At 42.2% G+C, this 22,526-nt stretch overlaps 1 protein-coding gene and 1 long non-coding RNA gene across 6 annotated transcripts in view; one reads left to right on the forward strand and one right to left on the reverse strand.

Annotated features, from left to right (window-relative positions):
- The window catches only part of A1CF (APOBEC1 complementation factor), a 28,225-nt gene continuing 5,699 nt past the window's right edge, over positions 1 to 22,526 (reverse strand). For 3 of the 5 annotated variants that reach the window (XM_068688454.1, XM_068688450.1, XM_068688451.1), the window contains 10 exons: positions 19,842 to 19,976; positions 18,971 to 19,101; positions 17,207 to 17,445; positions 13,933 to 14,097; positions 10,706 to 10,803; positions 9,544 to 9,814; positions 8,100 to 8,308; positions 5,406 to 5,542; positions 4,611 to 4,744; positions 1 to 2,337 (listed from right to left, as the gene is read on the reverse strand). In XM_068688454.1, coding sequence (XP_068544555.1) covers positions 2,186 to 2,337; positions 4,611 to 4,744; positions 5,406 to 5,542; positions 8,100 to 8,308; positions 9,544 to 9,814; positions 10,706 to 10,803; positions 13,933 to 14,097; positions 17,207 to 17,445; positions 18,971 to 19,083 — 1,518 coding nt within the window. In that variant the 5' untranslated portion in view covers positions 19,084 to 19,101; positions 19,842 to 19,976 and the 3' untranslated portion in view covers positions 1 to 2,185. Of the gene's footprint in view, positions 2,338 to 4,600; positions 4,745 to 5,405; positions 5,543 to 8,099; positions 8,309 to 9,543; positions 9,815 to 10,705; positions 10,804 to 13,932; positions 14,098 to 17,206; positions 17,446 to 18,970; positions 19,102 to 19,841; positions 19,977 to 22,526 lie in introns of all 5 variants that reach the window. The other 2 variants (XM_068688452.1, XM_068688453.1) reach the window with 2 other exon arrangements.
- LOC137859404 (uncharacterized) lies at positions 9,753 to 11,572 on the forward strand. The gene is made up of 2 exons (XR_011098259.1): positions 9,753 to 9,851; positions 9,977 to 11,572. It is a non-coding gene; the product is annotated as an uncharacterized lncRNA (long non-coding RNA).

Genomic DNA, 22,526 nt, shown 5'->3' on the forward strand with positions numbered 1-22,526 from the left:
TTGGTTTAAAAAGTTTTAATGATATTTCAAAGTCCAGTTAATGCCCTTTGATTATTCTAGAATTACAGACTCACTTCACAGAATTTAAATCAGGTTATAACTTCATTGCAATGGATGATTTAGATGCCATTTTTGCTTTATTCTCTTTAAACATAAATGATTGTCCTCCAGTAAATGGATGGTGTGATTTTTGCTACACTTTATAGTGTTAAAACTCTATACAAATATTGTACTAAGTGTACAAAAATAAGTGCTTCATGCACATACTTTTTAATACTGTTTCTTGCCCTTTTCTTTGACATCTTTCTGAACTTCATATAAATAGCTGAAAAAGAAGACTACAGTTACTGAACATGGAAAGTGAGAAATGTCTTCTGCCAATGGTAGTAATGTTTTCTTAGAGAGACGTATTATTCATTGGCAGTTTTCTCAAACACAAAACACCTAGACAGAAAAGAAAATAAAGCCACAATACCAATAACACTCTTGGTTATTTTGACCTCTGTGAAAAGGGTTGTCATTTTCTGCAAATCAGAGTGTGCTGAACAGCAATCACAGAGGACCATAATACCTTTTGGATCACTCTAATGAACTACTTTATAAATAGAAATAGTCTAATAGTTCCACAAACTATACAGCTTATATGTGTTTGTTCCATTCCTAAGCAAAATCAAGTCAGCCGAAGTATGAGAATCCAAAACACTTGGCTCCTGCTTGTCAACACCTTGTCTCAGACCATCGTAGTTGGTACAGCTATTGGGATACAGGAAAAAGTTCCACTTGAAACAGCAGAACGGCTCGCATGGTGCCACATTACATCATCTAGACCAGATGACAAATTTGGGGCCATATATGTTGGAATTGATGGGCATCACCAACCTAGCCTGGATGAGTTCTGCACCCTGGTGGGGAGGTTGCTCCCCTGATTTCAAGGAAGAAGCTTGTTACAGGTTGTAAATTCTCCTGGTTAACCTCCAAAATGGGCTTGTGTGACCTAGGCTGAGCTGATTTAAGTCATCTTAGCCTGTGTAGTCTATAGGACTAAAACATACACTATAGTTATATAAGACCAGCTTTCTCCTGTATCTCTAGAGCATCGTTACTCCTTCCTCAGTCTGATGGCTAAAATAAAGGGATACTTCCCTCCTGCTGTAAACCAAGGGGCACTCTCAGCATCCTCAGAGCACATGCACACACTGGCCACCAGCAGCTGGTGCTCTCCAAAATGAGAGTTACGTGTACCATGTACTACTGATGTACGTTAATTACCCCAGAGAACTCTACTCTAAATTAACTTTTGCAAGAGTCATAGCAGCCAGCACCCTCACTTGCTGTGTAAAGCAGTGTTATTAGCCAGGCAGGGCTCTTTCCATCCTGCTGAAAAGTTTACTTCTATATCATTTTGTTCCTGTAGAAGTGTCCGTTGTTACTAGGTAATAACTGAACTCTTGTGGTCTAATGAAGAAAAGAATTGGCCTGAATATATAGGGCTTTTCTGATCAGCCTTAACAGTCCAAAAGGTTTTGGACTATTGCACTGAGTATGCCATTAGATGGGAGGTGTTAAAAAAGACATTGTTTGTGGTTTTGTGACTTGTAGGTATGGCTTAGAAGTAGCAAAGTGAGAGGCAAGACTTTGCTGAATACTAACATCCTGCTTTAAAATACAATCAGCACTAAAAAGCATGTAGACTAGCTTAGTAGGCTGGGCAGACACATTTTTGATCAATGGCTTTTTTCATTGGCTGTTCTCTGCTTGTCTGGAGAAATTCTGGGGTCTGCCTGGCTAAAAACTTGGGGTGAATGGAAGAGAGCTCCTGCTGTTTTCAGCATGGGTTGTTGCTTGTAAACACAAACACAATGGTGTGTGTATGTATGTATATATGTATACATATCTATATGTAAATATATATAAATACATATACACACACCTTAGAACCACTCATTTTTGAGGCTGAGATTTTGCTTTCTAGTGTGAAAATCTGATTTTGAGCCATTTATTTTTTTCATTTCTCTTTTCTCCCTAATGTCCTGATATGAAACTAAAGAACTAAAAGAATGAAACGCCAACTAACATCTAACTTTAGTCAACAGATTATTTTAAAATCATGGGGGTGTAAGAATTACCAGACAGAGAATTTTTCTACCTGTGCTTGATTTAAGGAAACTATTTTATAAAGACAGAATTAGAACGCTCCATAACCATCACTGCGTGCAGCTACTGCAAAGGCAGGGTAGGCTTCATATGTGGCATATGTCGTCAAATCTTGTCCCATTGTCACTGCTTGTTTGAGGTGAGTGGCTGTGACTGTTGCAGCAGCATTAGCAATGGTGTATCCTGCAGGGGAAAAGAGATAAGAGATGGAGATTAAAGGAAAGACATTCAAAAGCTACCATTGCCTGACATTTTTTGATGGGAAGACTTCATTGTCAATGGCAATCATGTCGTTCGTCAATGGGAAGACTGGAACAATCTGATTAGATTAAATAAATCATTCCTGGCATGTTTTTCCTCCTCGTTAAAGGTAACAAACTTGACAACTGCAGCTGAAAAATTAATGCATTTTCTCACCTATTATTTGTTAAACACATTGCCTAAAAAAATACCCTCTTTGTTGAATATTTTTCCTTAAGCTTCAAATATCTCTGAGATGAGAGGCTGGTAACAGTGCTCTTTACATGGACTCCCACACATGACAAAGGAGGGCAAGAAAATGAAGTACTGCATAGAAAATCTGGGCATGTTTTGTTTCATAGAGAAGACATTTGTACAGCTGGGAGAAAACATGGCTGTGACATCCTTTATGGTCAAAATGCATGCAACTCAGGACAGACATGTTAGAGAGGAGGGGAATTCTCTCTATGCAATATTGGGAAAAATATTTAGCAAACTGGATTTTTTTTTCCCCATCAGATTCTAATGGGATATGTGGTTTCAACACTTCAAAATTTTCCATGGGAAAATGTTAGCTTTGCTGATTTAAAATGAATCACTGGGAAAACAAACATCATTTGGGGCTGGTTTGTCTGAAAGGAGAGTGTAGCAGCTTGTCAAACAGACCACAGTATGTTGTTATGAAAGGATCAAGAATTAAGACGAAGCCCAAATGTGGGAAGAGTAGACAAGATGCCCATTGGCTCTACTGAACCTGTCACTGCTTCCAAACTACATCTCCCAGGATTCAAACTCTCCAACCAACCAGCTGGCAGTGGGATTGGCTCAAGGTCAGTCAGATCCAAGTCCCATTGGGGCAGGGCCTGGAGATACTTCAGGTTGGAAGTTAGGAGAAATGCATTCTCAGAAAAAGCGGTCAGGCATTGGAATGGATTGCCTAGGGAGGTGGTGGAGTCACTGTCCCTAGGGGTGTTCAAGGAAAGGTTGGATGTGCCTGGGGACATGGTTTAGTGGGTGACACTGGTGGTAGGGGGATGGTTGGAACAGATGATCTTGGAGGTCTTTTTCTACTTTAATGATTCTGTGATTCTATTATTCTATGATATTGGGCATCACCAAGACTACGTTTCCTCATGGAAGGTGTTAGCTTGGGAGAAAACATGAGAAATTCATGGGAACATGAATATTGTGGTCGCTCAAAGTGTCTTTCTTGCATCAGCAAAGCGAGGTGCAACATTTCAACTAGGAATTGAGAAATTTGTCATTTAAACCATGTTCAGCATCATCATAAGAGAAATAAGCTGCTACCTGGGCATGGCCTGGACTGTGCTGGACTTCAGTGAGTGTGGACTGAGCACCGGTGTGTGCTGCTGGCAGTAATTTTAATGTATGTCTATTTGTTGCATTTCCAAGATAAATAAATAAGGGTGGATGAAAGAAAAAGGAGAGATTATAATTAAGCAGTAAGTGGGGACTGGATTCAATAAAGAGCCCATTTGGTTTCCACACTGCGGAAGCCTGCACAAACCCAGACAAATTGATTTTTCTGTGGCTTTTGCGGACTCCTGTGGCAGGAAGCCGGATAGATTTTTATTTTTTATTTTTAAATCCATCCTTGAGACACTCCAAACAATTCAGTAGTACTGACTAATGCATTCCTCATGTGCAGTTTGGCATAAGTTGTTCCCACTACATCAGAATCACCGTCATGCTGGGGAGCACAGTAAATGTAATGCCTGCAAGCTGGATTCCAGCTCCTGGCTTATGTTTTCCATGATTTCCCAAGCTCTTTTGGTAGTTACAAGAGCTGTTGGGAATGAACTCAAGAACTGGAAACATTAGTCTTCCAGCAGGGGTGGGAGAGAGCTGGGATCGGATCCTGGCTGTCACATTCACATTATTCCTTTGGCAGATGAAATCCAAGGGGTTGGCTCAAGAGGAGGGATCCTTGCAGTAAGGAGGACCGAACCCATCCTGTGTGGCACTGGCAAGGGGACAGCAGGAAGGGGACCCATTCCAGCTCTGGCTCTGGGGAGACCACATCTGGGTCTGGGTCCTACTGGGGGCTCCCAGTTAAAGGGAGGCATCTGTGAACTGGAGCACAGTCAGGTCTATCCTCAGTGACCACGAACAGGCTAGTTCTGGACTAACCTGTGAGGAAGCATGTTGGAAAAATAATACTGCAGGAGGCCTTTGCTGTACAGACCTTCACATACCTGGAAAAGCTGGCGCAGCAGGAGGCACCTCTGTTCCCTCGGTGGGAACCCCCAGTGTCTGCAGGGTGTATTCTGCTGCATAGGTTTTGGCTTCATCAATAAAGGCGCTGAGCTTGGGAGGTGTGAAGGGATGTCTGTGAACACAGCAACATAATAGCTTTTTGTTTTGTTTTGTTTTGTTTTGTTTTCCTCTCTAGGCCTTTCCTGCAAAACCTTCTGATCTAGCCATAGTTGGCATAATCCCACACATCAAATAGAAACATCATTTTACTGTGCTGATGCATCAACACGAATACTTTTAGCAGTCTGGTTTCTTTGCTGAGATTATCGGCCCTGGGTCACATTTCGGCCACTACATGTTTTCAGAGCATGTTGTCCGTTTTCAGTCCAAAAGAAAGCCTGCTTCAGTCTTTCTCATTAAAATACACCACAAAAATATTTCAGATCAGAAGTGTTTAGGATCATATCTGGAGCCTAATTAGCAGCATGTTCCTACAAGCTGCTTTTCTTTTTCCTACATGAAATATTGTATGTTTTATTTTCTTACTAAAAAGCTCCCCTTTGCCTACTTATTTCTGGCTTTCTGCAGTTTTTACACCACTGAACACAGAGTGCCAAGCACAGCAGACATCACTGTTGGTCTTTTTTTTTTTTTTGAATTTATTTATGGATGATTTTCTCTCTAATGTCTCAAAAACCTGTAAATAGAGACCTGTGTTGTATTCTGAAGAGAGATGCTAGACAAAATCCACTAAAAAAATCCTAAAACCCAGAGAAACTTGAATAGTTACATACATGGTGGGGTTCTGGCTGGCGAGGGCGGGGATGGTGATTTTGTATAGGAAGAGCTGTCTTTGGTCTTGGCCAATTGCAGAGTGGAGCTGGTAAACAGGCTGTCCCCAGTTGTTTTTCTGGCAGATTTCTTCTAAGATCTAGGAGGGAAGAAGGGATTTGCTCGGGTTAATTGTTGCATGTAGCCTTCTTCCCCAGCTCCAGCCCCTGCATTGCTCTGCTTCCTCCCCTCCAAAGAATTTTTAGAAGTGTAGTGGCAGCTTCCTCAAGCCTTCGTGAGAAAATAAATGGCAGACAGGATAGTAAAGCTCACCTTGAAATATAAGATTCATCTAAATGTTATATACCTTAAAAATGCATTTAATTCCTGAAGCTAATTATCACCTCATTAAATGGGATGTCTTTGTTTTGCTGATTAGCTGTTTCATTTCATTATCGGCATGGCCTTCTCTGAATTCTCCACAGAAACTCTATCTGTGCACGTCTTTTTAACCCCCTTAAAGCATTATGGTTCCATTCATCTTCGCAGCTCTGGTGCCTCCCTCCCTTGGTGGGATACAGTACATAAAAAGTCCGGTCTTAAAAAAAAAAAAAAAAAAAAAGGAAGGAAAAGAGGCTGTTTCTCTGTCCAATTAATTATTCAGGCTTCAATAGGCAATTTCTGCTCCTAGTTTGAAAGAGAAATGCTGGACCACATTGCCCTTGGCCTTAGCACAGCTTATTCCACAGTAATTGGGAATCACTGTCTGGAAATGCTCTTGCTTTTTCTTTTTCTTTCTTTTCTAAACCCAGGGGCTATCTGCTGTCCCAGATGGGTTTGATATAGTGTGGTGCTCCTGTGCATCCCCACCAGTAGTGCTTGGACCATTTATTTTTTCTAAATAACTCCATCAGGTTTGATGCTCAACTTAGAAATTGTTGGGGCTTGGGGTTTTTCCTATTGAGCAGCAGTTGCGGTCTCCCCAGGTATTTTTCAGTGCCATAACAATTTGCATTTCAGTGACACAGTAAGGCAATTTGGCATCCTGAAGTTGAACAGAAGACAAAAATGTTCTGTTTGGAATGACCCCAAGCGACTTGCTGTAGCTGTGACGTTGGTCTTGCCAGGTTGGAGCTGAGACCCCTGGGTACCCACAGCCTGAGGCTTTCTGCAGTCCACCTTAAAATTATTTTATTTCACTGCTGCCTTTCATTTGATAACTACAGATCTAAAGTTTACTACTCCGTAGTACGCACACCCTAGTTCATCAGATTTCTTGACCATGGTGACAGCTGTCCCCTGCTGTCCCAAAGGCTGCGTAAGGAGCTTTTGAGATGTAACATCACCATTTAAATACTCGATGAGCAACATCTATTCATGAAAACCAAGTACCCCAGCTAGGCAGCAGGAAGGAAGTTAGGAAGGTCCATCCTTCACAGGTGCTGTTGCAGTGTGCGGTGGGCAGGAGAGGCTGACTGATTTGGCACAGGTATTAATGAGACCTTCCTAAAGCAAGCCATGTCTGTGTAAGAAGCATTATTATGAGACAGTGGCAGTGAGGGAATTAGGCAACTCAGCTGAGGGGAAGATGTGCTCCAAAAATTATTGCTGCATGGCCTGCCACACATTGACCCTGCCATGGGGGTTCATCACAAAGATGTCAGGAGAGCAAAAACCCTGAACTGCACCTGCCCTAAGTCAGCCTGGACCATTTCACCCCTCTTGGATAACATGGAGACAGAGAAACTTTGCAGGGGGAGAAAAAACTCCAGGTTTCTGGGGAGAAAAGGATGCTTTGGGAGACATTTAGCAGATGGAATACTGCAACAATTTTTTTACTAGACAGAGGTGTGTTTCTGAAATCTGAGTGAAATTAACTTCTAACATTGCTTTGGATGATTCAAGGGGAAAGGAGTTGCTGTAGGAGAGTGACCTCTGAAACTCAAGGAATTTGTTCTGCCCTGTCCCCAGCTAGCTGTCTGGATCCCAGTCCCGCATGCACAAGCACGTCAAAGCTTCCTTGTGCAACCAGAGCTGTTGCATTTGGCTGGGCTGTGCAGTCCATCAACTCCTCTTTTCCCATTCCATTTAGGATGTACATCGGTGGTTCAGGATTTTGGTTCTCAGCATCACACAAACCCTGATCTCCTGCAAGGACTGTGGCATATGTCAGCATCAGGGGAGACAGCACAAGCTGCCACACATGGGTCCACCCAGATAATGTGCTCCGCATTGTTTTCCTTTTTTTACTGCATTGGAGCAATCACATCGAGGCAGTAAAGCTCTGTGCAATGCCATGGCCCTTTTGCAATACAGATGATTCTTTTTTCCTTTTTTTTTTTTTTTTTTTTTTTCTTTCCTGGCGAAGTTGCTGTTTTTCTAGTTATGTGAAATAGTTCCTAGGGTGAAAATTTCTTAATTTCTTTACTCCTCAGTGCTTTTGTGGCGCGGTAGTCATAGCTGGATTTCATCTTCCACTCATGGAAGTTTATGAAAATTCTCCCTTGAAGGAGAATGAGTGCTGTTCTCCAGCAAGGTGGACGGCACTGCAGGATGCAACTAACAAGTGTTTTCTTGTTTAAATGTATTCCAAGAGTTATGAATAGATGTAGCTATCAATCACCAGTTTAAATTCAAGCAAGGGCTGTTTTTCTGAAAGCATTTTGAGCAAAGGCAAACCCTGGCCAACACATTGACCATACTTCGCACACACCTACCTGAGGAGCAAGTTTGATCCCTTGGGGCTTTAGTGTGACGTGATTCATCGGTGTGAGTTCCATTCCTGGCAAGAGGTCGTAGAGTTTATCCTCTCCCCTCTTTTCTCCTTTGAGTTGGTATCCACGCCCCAGGCCTGTGTACGCCAGGTAGCCGCGACCTCCCAGTCCTCTAACTCCCGCAGCCCCTACAGGTACATTCATGTAAATTTCTAGGAATGTAAGAAGGCATTAAACTGAATCAAATCACCGGAAAAATTACCCTGATTGTCCCTGAAATGGAAAAGTTAGCCCCACTGACTGAGTTTGGGAAGGAGGTAGGCAGGAGCCCCCCATAGCCTGTTGCTGGGCTTGCACACTTGGAGGTGCGAAGTTATAGGGGTACCCCTGCTTCTGTCTGACCCCATTTCCATCTCCTCTGCTCTGTGCTGACAGGTGAGGTGTAACTTTCCGTTGAGCTCATAGACAAGCCAGTTTTAATTTTATAACACCTTTCTAACCACATTTGTAGACAGAAGTGGGAGAAGGGACAGCTGATGTCACTTGCCACTCACCAGCATAATAACAATTTCATGAGGAACTGTTTCTATATTTATACAGCCCCTCCCTTATATGAACCAAAGTCAAATTTTCAGCCCCTATTACATTTTCATTTTTGTTCAAGGAGCCCAATGAGCACATGCATTTATTTTTCTGGTAGTCCCCAAACTTACTTCTGCAGATACCAAATGCTGTCTGCAATGCTATTTAATTGGGGGGGGGGGGGGGGGTACCTGAATGCAGGGATTTGATTCAGTACCAGTTGCCGACACCTGGGGTCAAAGGCAGAACCTCAGCAACCATCAGAAATACTCTCTATTTTCATAGGTTTCTTATTATTACATTATTATTATTAAAAAAAAAAAAAAAAAAAAAAAAAAAAAAAGAGTCTGTCTCCCAAAGCACAAAATTAATGGCTTTCTTGGTTTCAGTTCTGGTTCCCCACTCGGCTTTAGCACAATGTGACCTCCCTGGGAAATGCTGTGCCTTTGGGTCAGAAGACATCAGGACTGGCAAAACTTTCCTTGTGGGTTTCAAAGGAAAGGGGAAAAACAGCACAGAGTTGTGCTGGTGGTTGTATGAGAGTTGTCTCTGGAGGGAGGTAGGGAGGGAAGGAAAATGGTTTTATTTTGTTTTCCCTGTTGGGGCAAAACCAGGAGGATTCATGGTTTATTTACCCTGGAAGGAGGGTGATCTGGAAGCTGTCTAAAGCTTGCTCCAGGAAAATGGTTATTTTTTAGTACCCTGCTTAGCCTGCTGGAATATCACTGTGTCTTTGGGAAGGTCAGAGCCTAAAAACTGTTTGCTGTCCCTTTCTGAAAGGGACATCCTCAGCATGAGAATGCAGCCACCCAAGCACGGGAGGAATCATTTTGTTAGAGCAGAGTATTGGCATGACTGCAGTTACCTCGGATGGATGGGGGCCGGATGATGCTCCTGTTGCTGAGCCCCTTGGCAGCTGGGAAGTGGAGGTTGGGGATAGCAGCGTAGGCATGTGGTGCGTAGAAAACCGGGGCACCCAGGTAGGTGGTGGCAGGGTCGTACATGTGTCCAAAGGCGTAGGTGTACTCTCCCTGCAGCATCGTGCCTCTGCCACCTGTGCCTCGGGTATATCTGACGTAGCTGTCCTTGTCGACAGGCTTGGCTAACGTCACCTCTATGGGGGACCCATCCAGCACCTTCGCACCGCAGGAAGAGTGCGGGAGAAGCACAAGTGTAAGGCAGTCTCCAAGATACATGGGGATTATCCTGTCTAAGAAGGCAGCTTCCCCGCATGGTTTACTAACAGAATGGGAAAATGGAGAAAACCACCCAAATCAGCCAAAATCTCCCTCCCACAGGTGGAAGGAGGCACTGGCTGGGTGAAGGTTCAACGTGTAGAGAGCATCCAGAGCTGACACCAACCAGCAGAGGCTAATTAACTGAATTAGCAGAGTTGTGAAGCCCTTGAAAAGGCTTCACTTCCCTGCAAAGCAGCACCTAAGTCAGCCTGATAATAGGTACTCCTATGGAGAACAGCAGTAGCACTAAAAATAGGAATGGGGTTAACACCTCTTTGGGAAAAGCTCTTGCATTACAGCACTGTGAATTACATTGCAGCGCAAGAAGTACTAAATACAGCAACCTCCTTGCAAATCTGCTTCTGAATTTGGAGCAGATGTTCTGGGTTGACCTTGTTTGTCCCTGTTTACTATTCACATGCTTCCCTTCCAGTGTTTTTGTTGGCAGACGTGAAACACGTATGTGAGTGCAAGCCAAGGGAACCCATAACCCCTCATTTTCTAGTCCTCATTTCAGTATTGCTTCAACTTTTTTCAGAGAGATGAACTACAGTCTGATCTGGGCAAACATTTATTATGAATGCAAAGGGAAATAAGCCAAAAAGAAGAGTTTGTGAACATCAGGGTTGGAAAAAAAATGAATTCAGAAGCATAAAAGCAGCCTGAGAACTGAAAAAAGGACTAGCACCCTCAGGGTGTCTTTGTAGCTAATAAGTCTGGCAGCTTTGTTTCAGCTGCATATAATATACTGCATGTAAGTCACAAAATAAACACTCAGAGCAGCTTTACCTTCCCATTCAAGGCTTTCATAGCTTCAACCGCATCTTCTCTTTTATTAAAGTGCACAAAGGCATAGTCTCTAATTTTCTTTACTCTTTCTACTGCACCTGTGGAAAACATTAGAATATTAGTTGGAAATAGGTATTAGCTGGAAAATATGTATCAGAATGAGCAATTGTGTTGGGTTGTGAGCCCTTCAAGAGCAAAAACTGGCCAAGGGTAAGAGAGAAAGTCAATGGTGTCTTCTTACCTCTTAGGATGCATATACCATGAGAAACTAAAGACAACGTCTGTGTTATTTCAAGCAAAACTAGAAATATTTGAAGGCAAGCACCCATATGGTTCCCATTAAACTGGAGTGGTTTGCTCCTGTCCAAAATGCTCTGTCTGAGGTTGTCTTTGGTTTTGTGTTTCACTTCTGTGACAGATCTCCAGGAGCTGGATGGCTGAGCAGGACACTTGGTGTTCTCACACTCAGTGTTCTTCTCTTCTGTGTCTGTCCTCTACAGCCTTCCCTTTCCCTTGTCAGATGCTCTGCTGCTGGGAACTTTGCAGCACCCAAATATTCTGGCTCTGAAATAACCACACTGGCACCTGCTCCCTGCAGGCCCAAGCTTTAGGTATCTACCTTTTCTCCTCTAGTTGTTCGTCTTTGCCAGTCCTGTCAGTTGTCAACCAGCCTAGCCAGCGAGGCTATAACATCCCTAAAAGTATCCTTTGGAAATGTGGCTAATGGATGCAGGATGACTTTTCTGTTGGTTTCTTTCCTTTTAAAGCTGAACAGGTGTACAGGGAAATATCCAATTGCCACAAAACAAAAACAAAAAAAAAAACACACAAACAAACAAACAAACAAAAAAAAACAAACAAAACAAACAACAACAAAAAAACCCACGTACTTAAATAACTGCAGAAGGAAAAATATTTCTTTGGAGTTTAAGGGGTGGCATTAGGAGCTCCAGTGGGTTATAAATAGCCTGTTTCAGCCTTTAACCCAATCAGCCTGCATGTCTTCAAACTGACACTGAAATGGCAAGTGGCTCTTTGTGTCCTTCTGGGATTGGAGGGTGATTTTCTAAGCTCAAAATTAAGGTCATTATATGCTGATGTCTCGTTTATGAGTTGAGGCTTTAATGAACTCTCTGTGTTTTGAAAATCCCCCTTCTACCTCCTGGAAATTGCTCTGTGTTATTGATCCTCACTCAAGCCAAAACCTTGCTCTTTCCTATTTATGGGACTAGGTGGCGTGCTCCCACCCCAGCAGGACAAGCAGCTACATGACACCGCAAGGAGAATATCAGTCCAGTTAGCACCTTTGGAGAGCGTGGCCTTCCTGCTGCCAGGGCAGAGCGCCTTGCTGTGGGAAGGTACAGACCTGCCCCTCCTTGCCACTCTCTTTCAGCATCACCCCACTTCAGCTGCGCAGTCTGGAGCCCATTTAACCAAATGAAAACTTTGCCAGGGCTCAGGATATTTGCCAAGATCTCTAGGGAGTGAGGGCAGGGCTTCTTGTTGATGAAGTGATGCATATTTCTATAGAAGCCATCCGGCACTGAATTTGGCACAGATTTAAAAGGGGTGATACTTATGCTGTGTTACAACTTGGGATGCATACGTAGCATTCCTGGTAGTGTCTGTGGAGCTTGTGGTGATGTGGTAATTGCTCTGTAATGGGGACCTCTGCCTTGTAACTCCTCTCATTTGGGTACTTTTTTATTGGATGGCTCGTTATTGTCAAAACAGCTTCTAAATTCCCTGGATCAAATGTACACTTCAGACAAGTGATATTGAAATGTGACCCAACAAACGTAGCAGATAACCAAAGTGGGAGATGAATCATTTCAGCTCCTTGCTGAGTTGCTTAATTGTAATCTCACTATGACTTAGACTGCATTTATTCTCCTCAAAACTCAGGTTTTGCTTCTTCTAGGCATGTTTTTTTGAAAGTATGGCACAACTTTAAAAAGGGCATTCTTGGTTTCATCCACAATAATTAAGGCTTTCCTTAAAAAAAAATTAAAAATAAAAATTCCAGCATGAGAAGCAAAATGAGAAACTGTTGAAAAGACAAACTAAAGAAGATTCAAGTCTTCTGTTGTACTAGAAAACTTTCCTTAGGAGCAGAGCAGATGACTGTTACTGAAGTGTCAAATGGATACAAATGTGTTTCTGGGGAGTGTGAGCAGTTCAGTGATCAGGAACAAAACTGAATAAATAAAGGAGGAAACAGTTAAGAGAGTGGCATGATACATATTTAGCTTGGGGTTAAAATGGGATTTCTAACAGCTTGATGGTTACTTAAAGTATTAACTGGTAACATTAGCTGGACAGGAAAAGACTTGTAAAGAAATCTCTTAAAGATCTTTGCATTGCAGCCTATTTAAAAAAAAATGGAGCAGAAATGAAAGGTTGGTGAAGGAAAAATGAAGCTCTGTAGTGTATTTTTAAAAAATAATAGAAGGAAGTTAATAGGAACGAGATGAATGGCAATTTCACATTGCCAAGCATAAGTTACTAATGCCTAATGGAATATGAGGCTTGGAGAGCTGCACAAATGGGTTATTTTTACTCTGTTGTTTTTGGGTGGAATTTTCTAAAACTGGAGCAGCTCAGAAGTAAAATCTCATTTGAAAGCCAGCAGGATTTTTATTCCCAACAAACATATTTGCTTTTTGAAAATCTCACCCTAAGACCATGTAATATATGCCATGAAAATACCATCATATCCCGCATAAAATGATAAGCACTGGTTATTCATAAATTTATGGAAGATCATTTTTGGTATGAAAAAGAAAGAATTCAGCATTTAGATAGATTAGATAAAAAGCAGTTGAATTAAACCATCCTATTTCTGTCATCATCCCTTTCTGTAGATGAAGAAAGCTGAAATCACCCAGCTGTTTTAACAACTCTCGTTTTCAAGAAGAGTCAAATGACTCAAAGTTGTTTTTATGATACAGGCATCCTCATGAAGTATTTTGGATCTCTTCCAGTTGCCAATCACCTTAAAAAGGTTAGTAGTGTTAGCTGTAAATTAATGAGCCCGTAGCAGAATGACATGTTATGCATGTTGGGTGGGAGCCTTCAGCGTAATAGCAATTTTGCGGCATTACACATGAAGATTTCACCATGGAAAAACTGCTACTTTGTGTCTTCCTTTGGCATTTTATGAATGAAGAAATACTTCCATTTGCAGTAGCAGCACGCACTTAAGGGCTGTGTCAGTGGGTTCCTACCTTGTTTGATGCTGTTGAACTCCTTTTCTATAGTCTCTTCGGTGGTTGAGAGCATGAGGTTCCTCACATAGAGGATTTTTACCGATGACATGGTGTCTTCATCCACCTCCACTTCTGGTTCTGCCCAGTCAACAGCAATAGGGTGTCCCCACAACTGGATCCTTCCTTTAAAGGGATTGGCATCATCAGTGTCAGAGAGGCTTAGGTTCCTCTCACTTCTGCTCAGAGTTCATTTCATATGCAGTATGAGTAGAATAGGTCAATTATACAAAGAGGGCCAAAATAAGCCTTTTGTGCTCAAAGCACTGCCTTTTAGTTAACTCATTTCCAAAAGCAGATGGTCACACTTTCACAGGTTCCCACTAGCATCTTAGATGCCTGCAGAAATGTAGCATCCAGAATTTAAAAAGCAAATTTGTGGCACAATTCACTAACATCTGCATTCCCTGGAATGCTCTCTGAAGGGAAATATTGTAATGGGTATACTTCTCTTAAAAAGATCCCTGTTGGCTGCAAATATTTAATTCCCTAGGAAGTTGGAAAGGGATCCAGAAGTCCTGGGGGATGAAATGAAATAGTAAAAATCAGGATATCTCCATGTGCAAGTATTTGAAGCATGGTCCACACAGGGTGAAGTTGCAACAGAAGCAGTAGAAAGAAGGGAAACAAAAAGTAATGAGGCATAAAACAGGGTATGGAGAAGAAGCATATGGCTTCTGTATAGAGTGGATCAAGCTGCCAAGGGGCAAAGAATAAAAACAGCAAATAAAGAGGTAGTTAAAAGTTACGTTTTTTCCACATGATCATGCTGAGCTCTGTAATCATTTGCATTGAGTTACTTAATCGACTAAGTAATTGATTAGCCAATTCATGATACTTAATATGTAACAAAAACTGATAGCCACAGCCTTGCCTCCAATCAGTGTGAATTGCTGCGATAAGCATTTCTTCCCAGTCCTTTCAGCACATCTTTCAGGAAGAAATCCTTCCCCCTTCTCTTCAAGAGTGGCTGAAATCTGGCCACTCACCAATATCCAGAGCCCTAAATTCCATGTGCTCGGTCTGTCACCCGTTTTTTCTCTGGCAATTTTAATCAGCCTAGCAGACAGTACTTTGGATACACAGTAGGGACCATTTTCTGGCTTAGCAGCATGGTTAGTGCTGGGTATTTCCTCCAAAATAATGAAATAAAATGTCTGCCTCTTCTGCAAGTTTCCCTCAAACTAGTTCTGTCTGTGCTATTCTTATTACTTCTCTGATCTTTGTGATATGATCTTTATGATTCTCCAAGGCCTAGGTGTATGCTAAAATCTGGAAGATACCTAAGTTGGTAGAATGAAAATGAGACAAAACACTCTGGGAGGCATCCCGTCTTGCATCTCCACTTGGATAATCTATCTAAGATAGGATAGGAGCTCCAAAATAGAGGAAAATTAGAGGGAAGGGGTAGAACTTGGAGACCTGTTTTTCTGTAACAGGAGTTAAAAGCTGAAAAACAAACAAACAAACAAACAAAAACCGCTAAAATGTAAAGGGGCTGCTCCCTGCTAGGAAGTCCTGTGAATGAGCAGGGAATTGTGGAGCTGGGACTGCGGTTGATGTTCAGCTTCCAGCCCTGACCAGTCTGATGAACAGAAATAGACAGCAGCTAATGGCAGCCAGCTAAAATGAAAGGCCATGATCTATATTCTAAGTTGCCATGTTCAGTTCAGTAGTGAAAATAACAACCTGGCTGATTCATAGCAAGGAGCTAAGCTTGGTTCTTGCTCTACCAGCTTGCTAAAACCCAGTCTTCCTCCACTTGCCTATTTAACCAGGAGACAAGACAAAGCTTTCATAAAAAACATCTTCATTTTGAGCTTTTCTGACTCTTCTACAAAGCTTCCTCAAAGAGCAGTGAGGTTCAGAGTCAAGGAAGCAACTTGATAATGATATTCAATTTCACATTCATCCAATGCATCAGCTGGAGACACATTCAGTCCTGGCTTGAAACCTTTTTCAAGTTCCTCCCGTATGTTTGGAACATCAGAAGACTGTCACTCCTGCTCAGGTCTTTGAAATTCCCAAGTTCCCAACCTGTTTACCAAGATGTCCCTAAATCGGAAATCACTAGCACATTGCACAAGCCTTTTCAAGACTATGTTCTCATTCCCATCTGCCTCACTGTCTTTGCTCAGGATTTCAAGTGCTTTGCTCTCTCAAGGCTGCCATCAGTGGCGGTGCCTGTGCCTGCTCCTTCCATCCTTCTCAATATAGAAACCATGAGAAAGTTATGCTGAAGCACAGACTAACAGAAAGTGCTCCTATAATTAGGGAGCTGCTAAACTGATGCAGAAAATACAGAATAAAAAGAAAAATAATCTGCGTGAGATACCCCACAATAGCAGGCATACTCAGGTATATATTACCTCTTGCAATCAAACTAATTTCTGACAATAAGAGAAAAGGTTTTAAAATGACAAGATTTTTCATGGGCTATCATGTAGAAAGAAAGAAAATTGGTGGGCATGATGTGTGAGGGTCAAGTGTCAGAACAGAAGGTTTATTGGATTCTTTCATCAGCAAGTGAGCTGACAAAGCAGTGCAGGAGCTGCTGCTGAGCATATGAAAGCATGAGAAAAACAGTGAAATCACTGCAAAGGCAATTAATGTTGTGTCTTTTTTGCTTATCACCTATCAATCTTCTCTTTGCTTCACTGTGTCCCCCAGCACTAAATTACATAGACTTATTCTCTATATAACTTTTAAATTCTAATGCAATTCCTCATCTGAGGTTTTCTTCCCATGTGGAAAATAAACATTTTCAGGAACATCCTCAGTACAATGTCAAGTCTGAATATGGTCATATTTCCCTAAGTGATGCTCCCCAGGAGGTCATAGATGAGGCCATATTTTACATACAACTCAAGATAACCATGGGATAATATATATCCCACAACAGAGCTGAATGGATACAACAGCTAGATCCATCTAGCTATATTTTAATAACTTCAAGCTCTTAAATGAAGCACCTGGCTAATGAGAATGGTGGTAAATCAGGCTTTTCAGTGAATCACCCACCCCACACCCCAGAGTCAGGGCATGTCTGGCAGCCCGATGGGTGTAATGGGGTCCCTCTTTGCTTGAAGTAAATCGTTGGCAGCCAAGATGAGAAAACTCAGAAGTGTTCCTTCCCTTGGGTATATGTTTCCTCTGGAGACTTCTGTGCTGTTATGCATACACAGGCATCTGCTAAATTGAAGCTGCCCCTACCACCCTCACCATCTGTACTAACCTGGGAGCAATTTTCGCCTGGCCATGGCTGCTGCCCGGTGGCTTTCATATTCCACAAAAGCAAAACCCCGGTTTTTGGTTTTATCAGCTGCACTTGGGTAGACAATGACATCCACAACTCCATCCGTGACTTTCTTCATCTCTGCTAAAATTTCCTCTCGCTTCTTTGTTTTGGGGATCCCCCCTACGAACAGGCGGCAGTTGTCCACGCTGGCACAGACTCCCAGGAGACGCCCATTCCTGCAGAAAAATGATATTGTTGGTTTGTCAGGACCCAAGATCGCTTCTCAGAGAAAGGGGAAAAAAATCCCCCTTCTTGTCCCAAAACACAAGGCCAAATGCAAGGTCTCCCCCTTCTGTGGCACGTGTCGCTTGGGATGTTCCAGTGGCCTCACTCAACACAAGGGGCTAGATCCAAAGGCTGACAATCTGCTAAATTTGACATCAAAGTAAAGCAGCATATTTGAAACAAGGTACTTGAGATCAAGAGAAACCAAAGCCAATTTTTGCTTTTGACTCTTGAGAGTCTCTCTTTTGCTATTTCCAAAAACAGTTGCCACCAAGCAGCTGTTCTGAGCGGCTGGGACACCACTGTGATTCTTGCATTGCCATCAGCATAAGCCAGGTTTCATTGTGTTCACCAGTGACTTGCAGCTTCCCGATCACCAGAGAGCCTCACAGTTGAGGTTTGGGAAAGAAAATCCCTTGTTATGGGGAGACAACATTTCAGGGTTTATTGATGCCAATTGCTGTGCAGACACCCAAAGCAAAAATGTCTTTACATTCACTTTGCTCACAACGTTGTGGTCCAACTACCCCTTGCAGGTCTGGAGAAGTCATAAATTTCTTTAGAGGCATCTTTGGGACAAGACAAGTAAGCAAAGGAGGTGGAGGTAGCTGAAGTCTGATCTTTAAGATGCTCCAGCATCTGATATAAGTCATGTTTCCAAACCTTCCCCATGTGCCTTGCGACCTGCTTATCCCTAATGTTGCCAGTAAAGCAATTCACAATCAATATTTTTCTTTAAAATAAAAAAATAAATAAAAAGAAAGAAAGAAAAAGAAAGAACAAAAAGAAAGCACTAAAATTTCCAGAATGGTTGATCTCAAAATGCTTTTTTAGCAATTGTATCTATTCATCCCACTTTGAACTGGAAAAAAAAATTAAATGGGGTTGAAATCAAAACAAACCATATTGATTGACCCATATGTTGTTGATTTCTAGGTGTTTTGTTCCCAATTTTTAGTCACAAACATGAGGGATTTTTCTGTTCCTACTTATTAGGAAATGTCACTGTTTTGCCAATTAGTTTTCATCCCATTTCACCATTTTTGTAATTGCTCGTGTCTCCCAGAACATATCTGCAGTATAGCTCATGTGAGACACAGTGGATAGGAATACATCAACAAAAAACAGCCCAGAAGGGAACATGAAATAAACAACAATGGTTAGACATCAGTTGATTTGATGCAAAGCAAAATATTTTTTCCAATGTTCTCGTAGATTTTTTTATTTTTATTATTATTTTTTTTTTTTAAGGAAGACATTTCCTGGAAAAGATTTTGTCTCTGAGTGCTATGTACTGCCTTTGTGCTACAGCATAAAGCAACAAATGCATAGGCAGAAAAGAAATGACTGCCTACTAAAGTTTAGGTATCTAAAGAAGCTTCCTCTGGGCTGTAGGGAAAAATATGCTGTCCACAACAATCCGGATTAATACATTATATGATTTAAAGTTGATGTGAAGGTGTATGCCATTCTCACCTAATTTCATAATTATTGAGTTGCTTTATTGCATTCTTTGCCTCCTGTTTATTTGAGAAGGTCACAAAGGCGTAGCCCCTATTGTTGCCATTGAAGTCCATCATCATTCTCATTTCATAGATTTTGCCAATCTGCAAATAGAAAGAAAAGTCATTTGTAAAGAAGTGTTTGCCAGGTGAGGTGTTTAAACAAGACTGGGTGCTTTCATGTCAGAACTCTTCAGATATCTTCATCTACAGGATAATCATCCAGAGCCTGTTCTGCTTTCACACAACTTTCTGACCCATGAAAGAAGTCATAAACACAGGCAGCAAGTGCTTAGGTGACAAGGGAGGGGGGGCAAAGTTAGCTCTTCAGCAAGGTGAGCAAGATTTTGGCCACTGACCTCAGCAGCCCCAGGGTTGTGGTTCTCACCCCCTTATGAGGTTTATGTTCCAGTTTTGAGGCTAATGCATCACACAGTAGAGAAATTAAAAAAAAAAAAAAGACTAAAAAACAGGAGGGATGAGGTGCAGCAATAGAATTGCATTGCCATTGGTGTCTGAATGGTATCACTTGCTCAGTCTTGTACATGAGTGGTTGGGTGGCTGTGCTCATTTCCTAGGTGGAGGACAGTGTGTTTTATATGACTGAAGTCTAACTTATGGAGGGAGGCATAGCTGGATGTTTCAGTACAACCTTCTACTCTAAGCAGGGCCAGCCCCAGTGTTAGATCAGCCCTGGTCATGGTGAGGAAACACCACAGAAGGAGCTGGAGGGGCTGCCACCAAACAAAGGGTAATCTGGGCCAAATCACCTCCAGTGCAACACGGAAATGTAGAGCTGATCTTCCGTAATCTTTGCAATATATCTACCTCTCATAAAGTCTTACTTTTTCACACAGTGGTATAAGTTCATCTTCAAAGAGGTCCCGTGGCAGTTTCCCGATGAAGATCTCGCAGCCCCTCTCTGGCGGAGGGCCGTCCCAGCCTGGGGGGGGACCACCATATTTCCTTTGCCCATTTTCCTGCCATGGAGGAAAATAAAATGATGATGTAGTGGATAAAATCAGTCCCTTTGTGAGGAAAGACACTTTGGGCACACCCTGTTAGTACAGTGCCAGAGGTAAACACCCTCCTTCCTTGTAAAGAGCACCTCTTTGCAGGCTCAAGGGAGACGGGGCAGTGTGCGCTGGCTGCCCCACTGCTGTATTGGTACCGAAAGGCTTTAGCTTCCGAGCTAGTATGCTGGTCATGTACTGCAGAAGGCTCTGGTTTACACCTGGTTGAGTTTTGCTGAGGAACATGCATCAGCACGTTGAAGGGGAGGCCATTTCCACAGCTCAGCTGTCCAAGATTCAGCCAGTCAAAGGCCTTGGAAAACGCAGGGGAAAGATGATGCCCATCCCTTCCTTCCTTCCTTCCTTCTTCCTTCCTTCCTTCCTTCCTTCCTTCCTTCCTTCCTTCCTTCCTTCCTTCCTTCCTTCCTTCCTTCCTTCCTTCCTTCCTTCCTTCCTTCCTTCCTCCCTCCCTCCCTCCCTCCCTCCCTCCCTCCCTCCCTCCCTCTCTTTTTCTTTCTTTCTTTCTTTCTTTCTTTCTTTCTTTCTTTCTTTCTTTCTTTCTTTCTTTCTTTCTTTCTTTCTTTCTTTCTTTCTTTCTTTCTTTCTTTCTTTCTTTCTTTCTTTTCTTTCTTTCTTTCTTTCTTTCTTTCTTTCTTTCTTTCTTTCTTTCTTTCTTTCTTCTTTCTTTCTTTCTTTCTTTCTTTCTTTCTTTCTTCTTTCTTTCTTTCTTTCTTTCTTTCTTTCTTTCTTTCTTTCTTTCTTTCTTTCTTTCTTTCTTTCTTTCTTTCTTTCTTTCTTTCTTTCTTTCTTTCTTTCTTTCTTTCTTTCTTTCCCCTCCCTTCTTCCACCTTCTCTCTTTTGCTCCCTCCCTCTCCCTCTCCCTCTCCAGCTCTCCTTGTCCTGCAGTGATGCCCTGTGCCCGGAGGGCCTGGGACTCTGGTCATTTTTCTGTTTTTGCCTCCTGACATTTCTGTAGCCATTTCTCCCTCTGGGATTATTCTAGGCAATAGCTGATTTACAAAGAAGGCCTGAAGGACCTAAGCCTGCAGCAAACAGGGATCCTGGTAGGAATATCAGAGTATAGCACAAGCAATTTCAGTTTTCCTAAGCCTATAACCAGCCCTGAATAGCCGTGCTCACTCCCGTTTTGAAAATGTTTTCAGCATAATGATGAAGCTGTTTGAATTTATGAATGCATTTTCACAGCAGATCTAATGAGAAGATGTTTCAGGCTGCTTTTCTGCCCCCAGTTTGGCTGAACTGAGCACATCTCTAGCATGGAATTTTCTATCTCTTGAGCCATTTGTTACAGCAATGATTGTATGTTGTGTTGCTGTGGTCATCTGTGATCTTCACTGGCATGTCAGCTGGAAGAAGGCCTTGGTGACCTGCAGAAATGCTACTTTCATCAATAATGGTCTGCAAAAAGCCAGCATATTTTTACCCTCCTACTTTAAGCCAAGTGAGAGACAATCAGATTTTTTTTCTCATTTTGTCAACATATGTGGGAGTGTCTCCTAGCGTGCTAGGAGACATGGCAAAAAGTAAAATCTACTCTCAGTCTGCAGTGGCTTCATTTGTGCCCTGAAGGCTGAATCTCAATGAACTCATCTTGGCAATGTCTCTGTGGGGAAGGAGAGCTTCATCGTCCCTTTTGAGGAGACATGTGAGCCTGGCAGCTGTTGAAGAAGAAGGTGATGGTTAGGTTGGAAAAAAAAAAAAAAAGCCCAAAAAGATGTGGAAAAGAAAATAATGAGGGAAAAATAATAATAATAGTAAGAGAAATGGAAAGGTTGAAGGAAAGGGAAAAATAAGGAATAAGAAGATTCTGGGTGGGCAGCAAAGCAGGAATCTGTGGTTTAGGAATGAGCTATTGCCAGATGTGACAGTATGAAAAACTAAAGATCAGGGTAAAAAAAGTCACAGCAAATAAAACACACAAAGAAGCTATTTATCTTCTCCTGGGTCAAGTACAGCAGGAAGGCTCCTCAAGTGCAACAAACCCAATGTTGTTCTGGTCCTGGGGCACACACAACATTAAGGACTATAGGAAAATGCTTTTTCCCAGGAGTCCCCTTTTTGCTTTGGTCTGTTGTGCCCTCTAGTGCTACACAAAGCAAGCCAAAGTTCACAGCAACCACCTGCCTGAAATTCAGTTTTCAGTTACTTCTTCCAGGATGCAAGGTAAGCCATATTTCTAGCAAGCACTTTTGAAAAATTTGCTTGTTTTGGTCATGCTAACTAGGGAAGACTTCCTGAGATGTTTTTGAAGGACTTGTCTGTTCCCCACCTGCACTAACCTACCCTGCCCTTGGCCTTGGAGACCAGACGGAGAGCAAACCTGTGGCTTTTGGGCAGGTAAGACACTTTTACTTTTTTTTTGCACTTAAAGATCTTGAAAAAAGAGTAAATCTGGTGGTCACTTATGGGACTTACTATGGACAAATCTGGGCTCAAGCTCTTCTGAAACCTTGTTTAGTGGGTTTTCTTTGCTACAACAGCACTGCAGCCATGGCT

This window comes from Anas acuta, chromosome 7, assembly GCF_963932015.1.
Source record: "Anas acuta chromosome 7, bAnaAcu1.1, whole genome shotgun sequence".
In the NCBI taxonomy this organism is placed as follows: domain Eukaryota; kingdom Metazoa; phylum Chordata; class Aves; order Anseriformes; family Anatidae; genus Anas; species Anas acuta.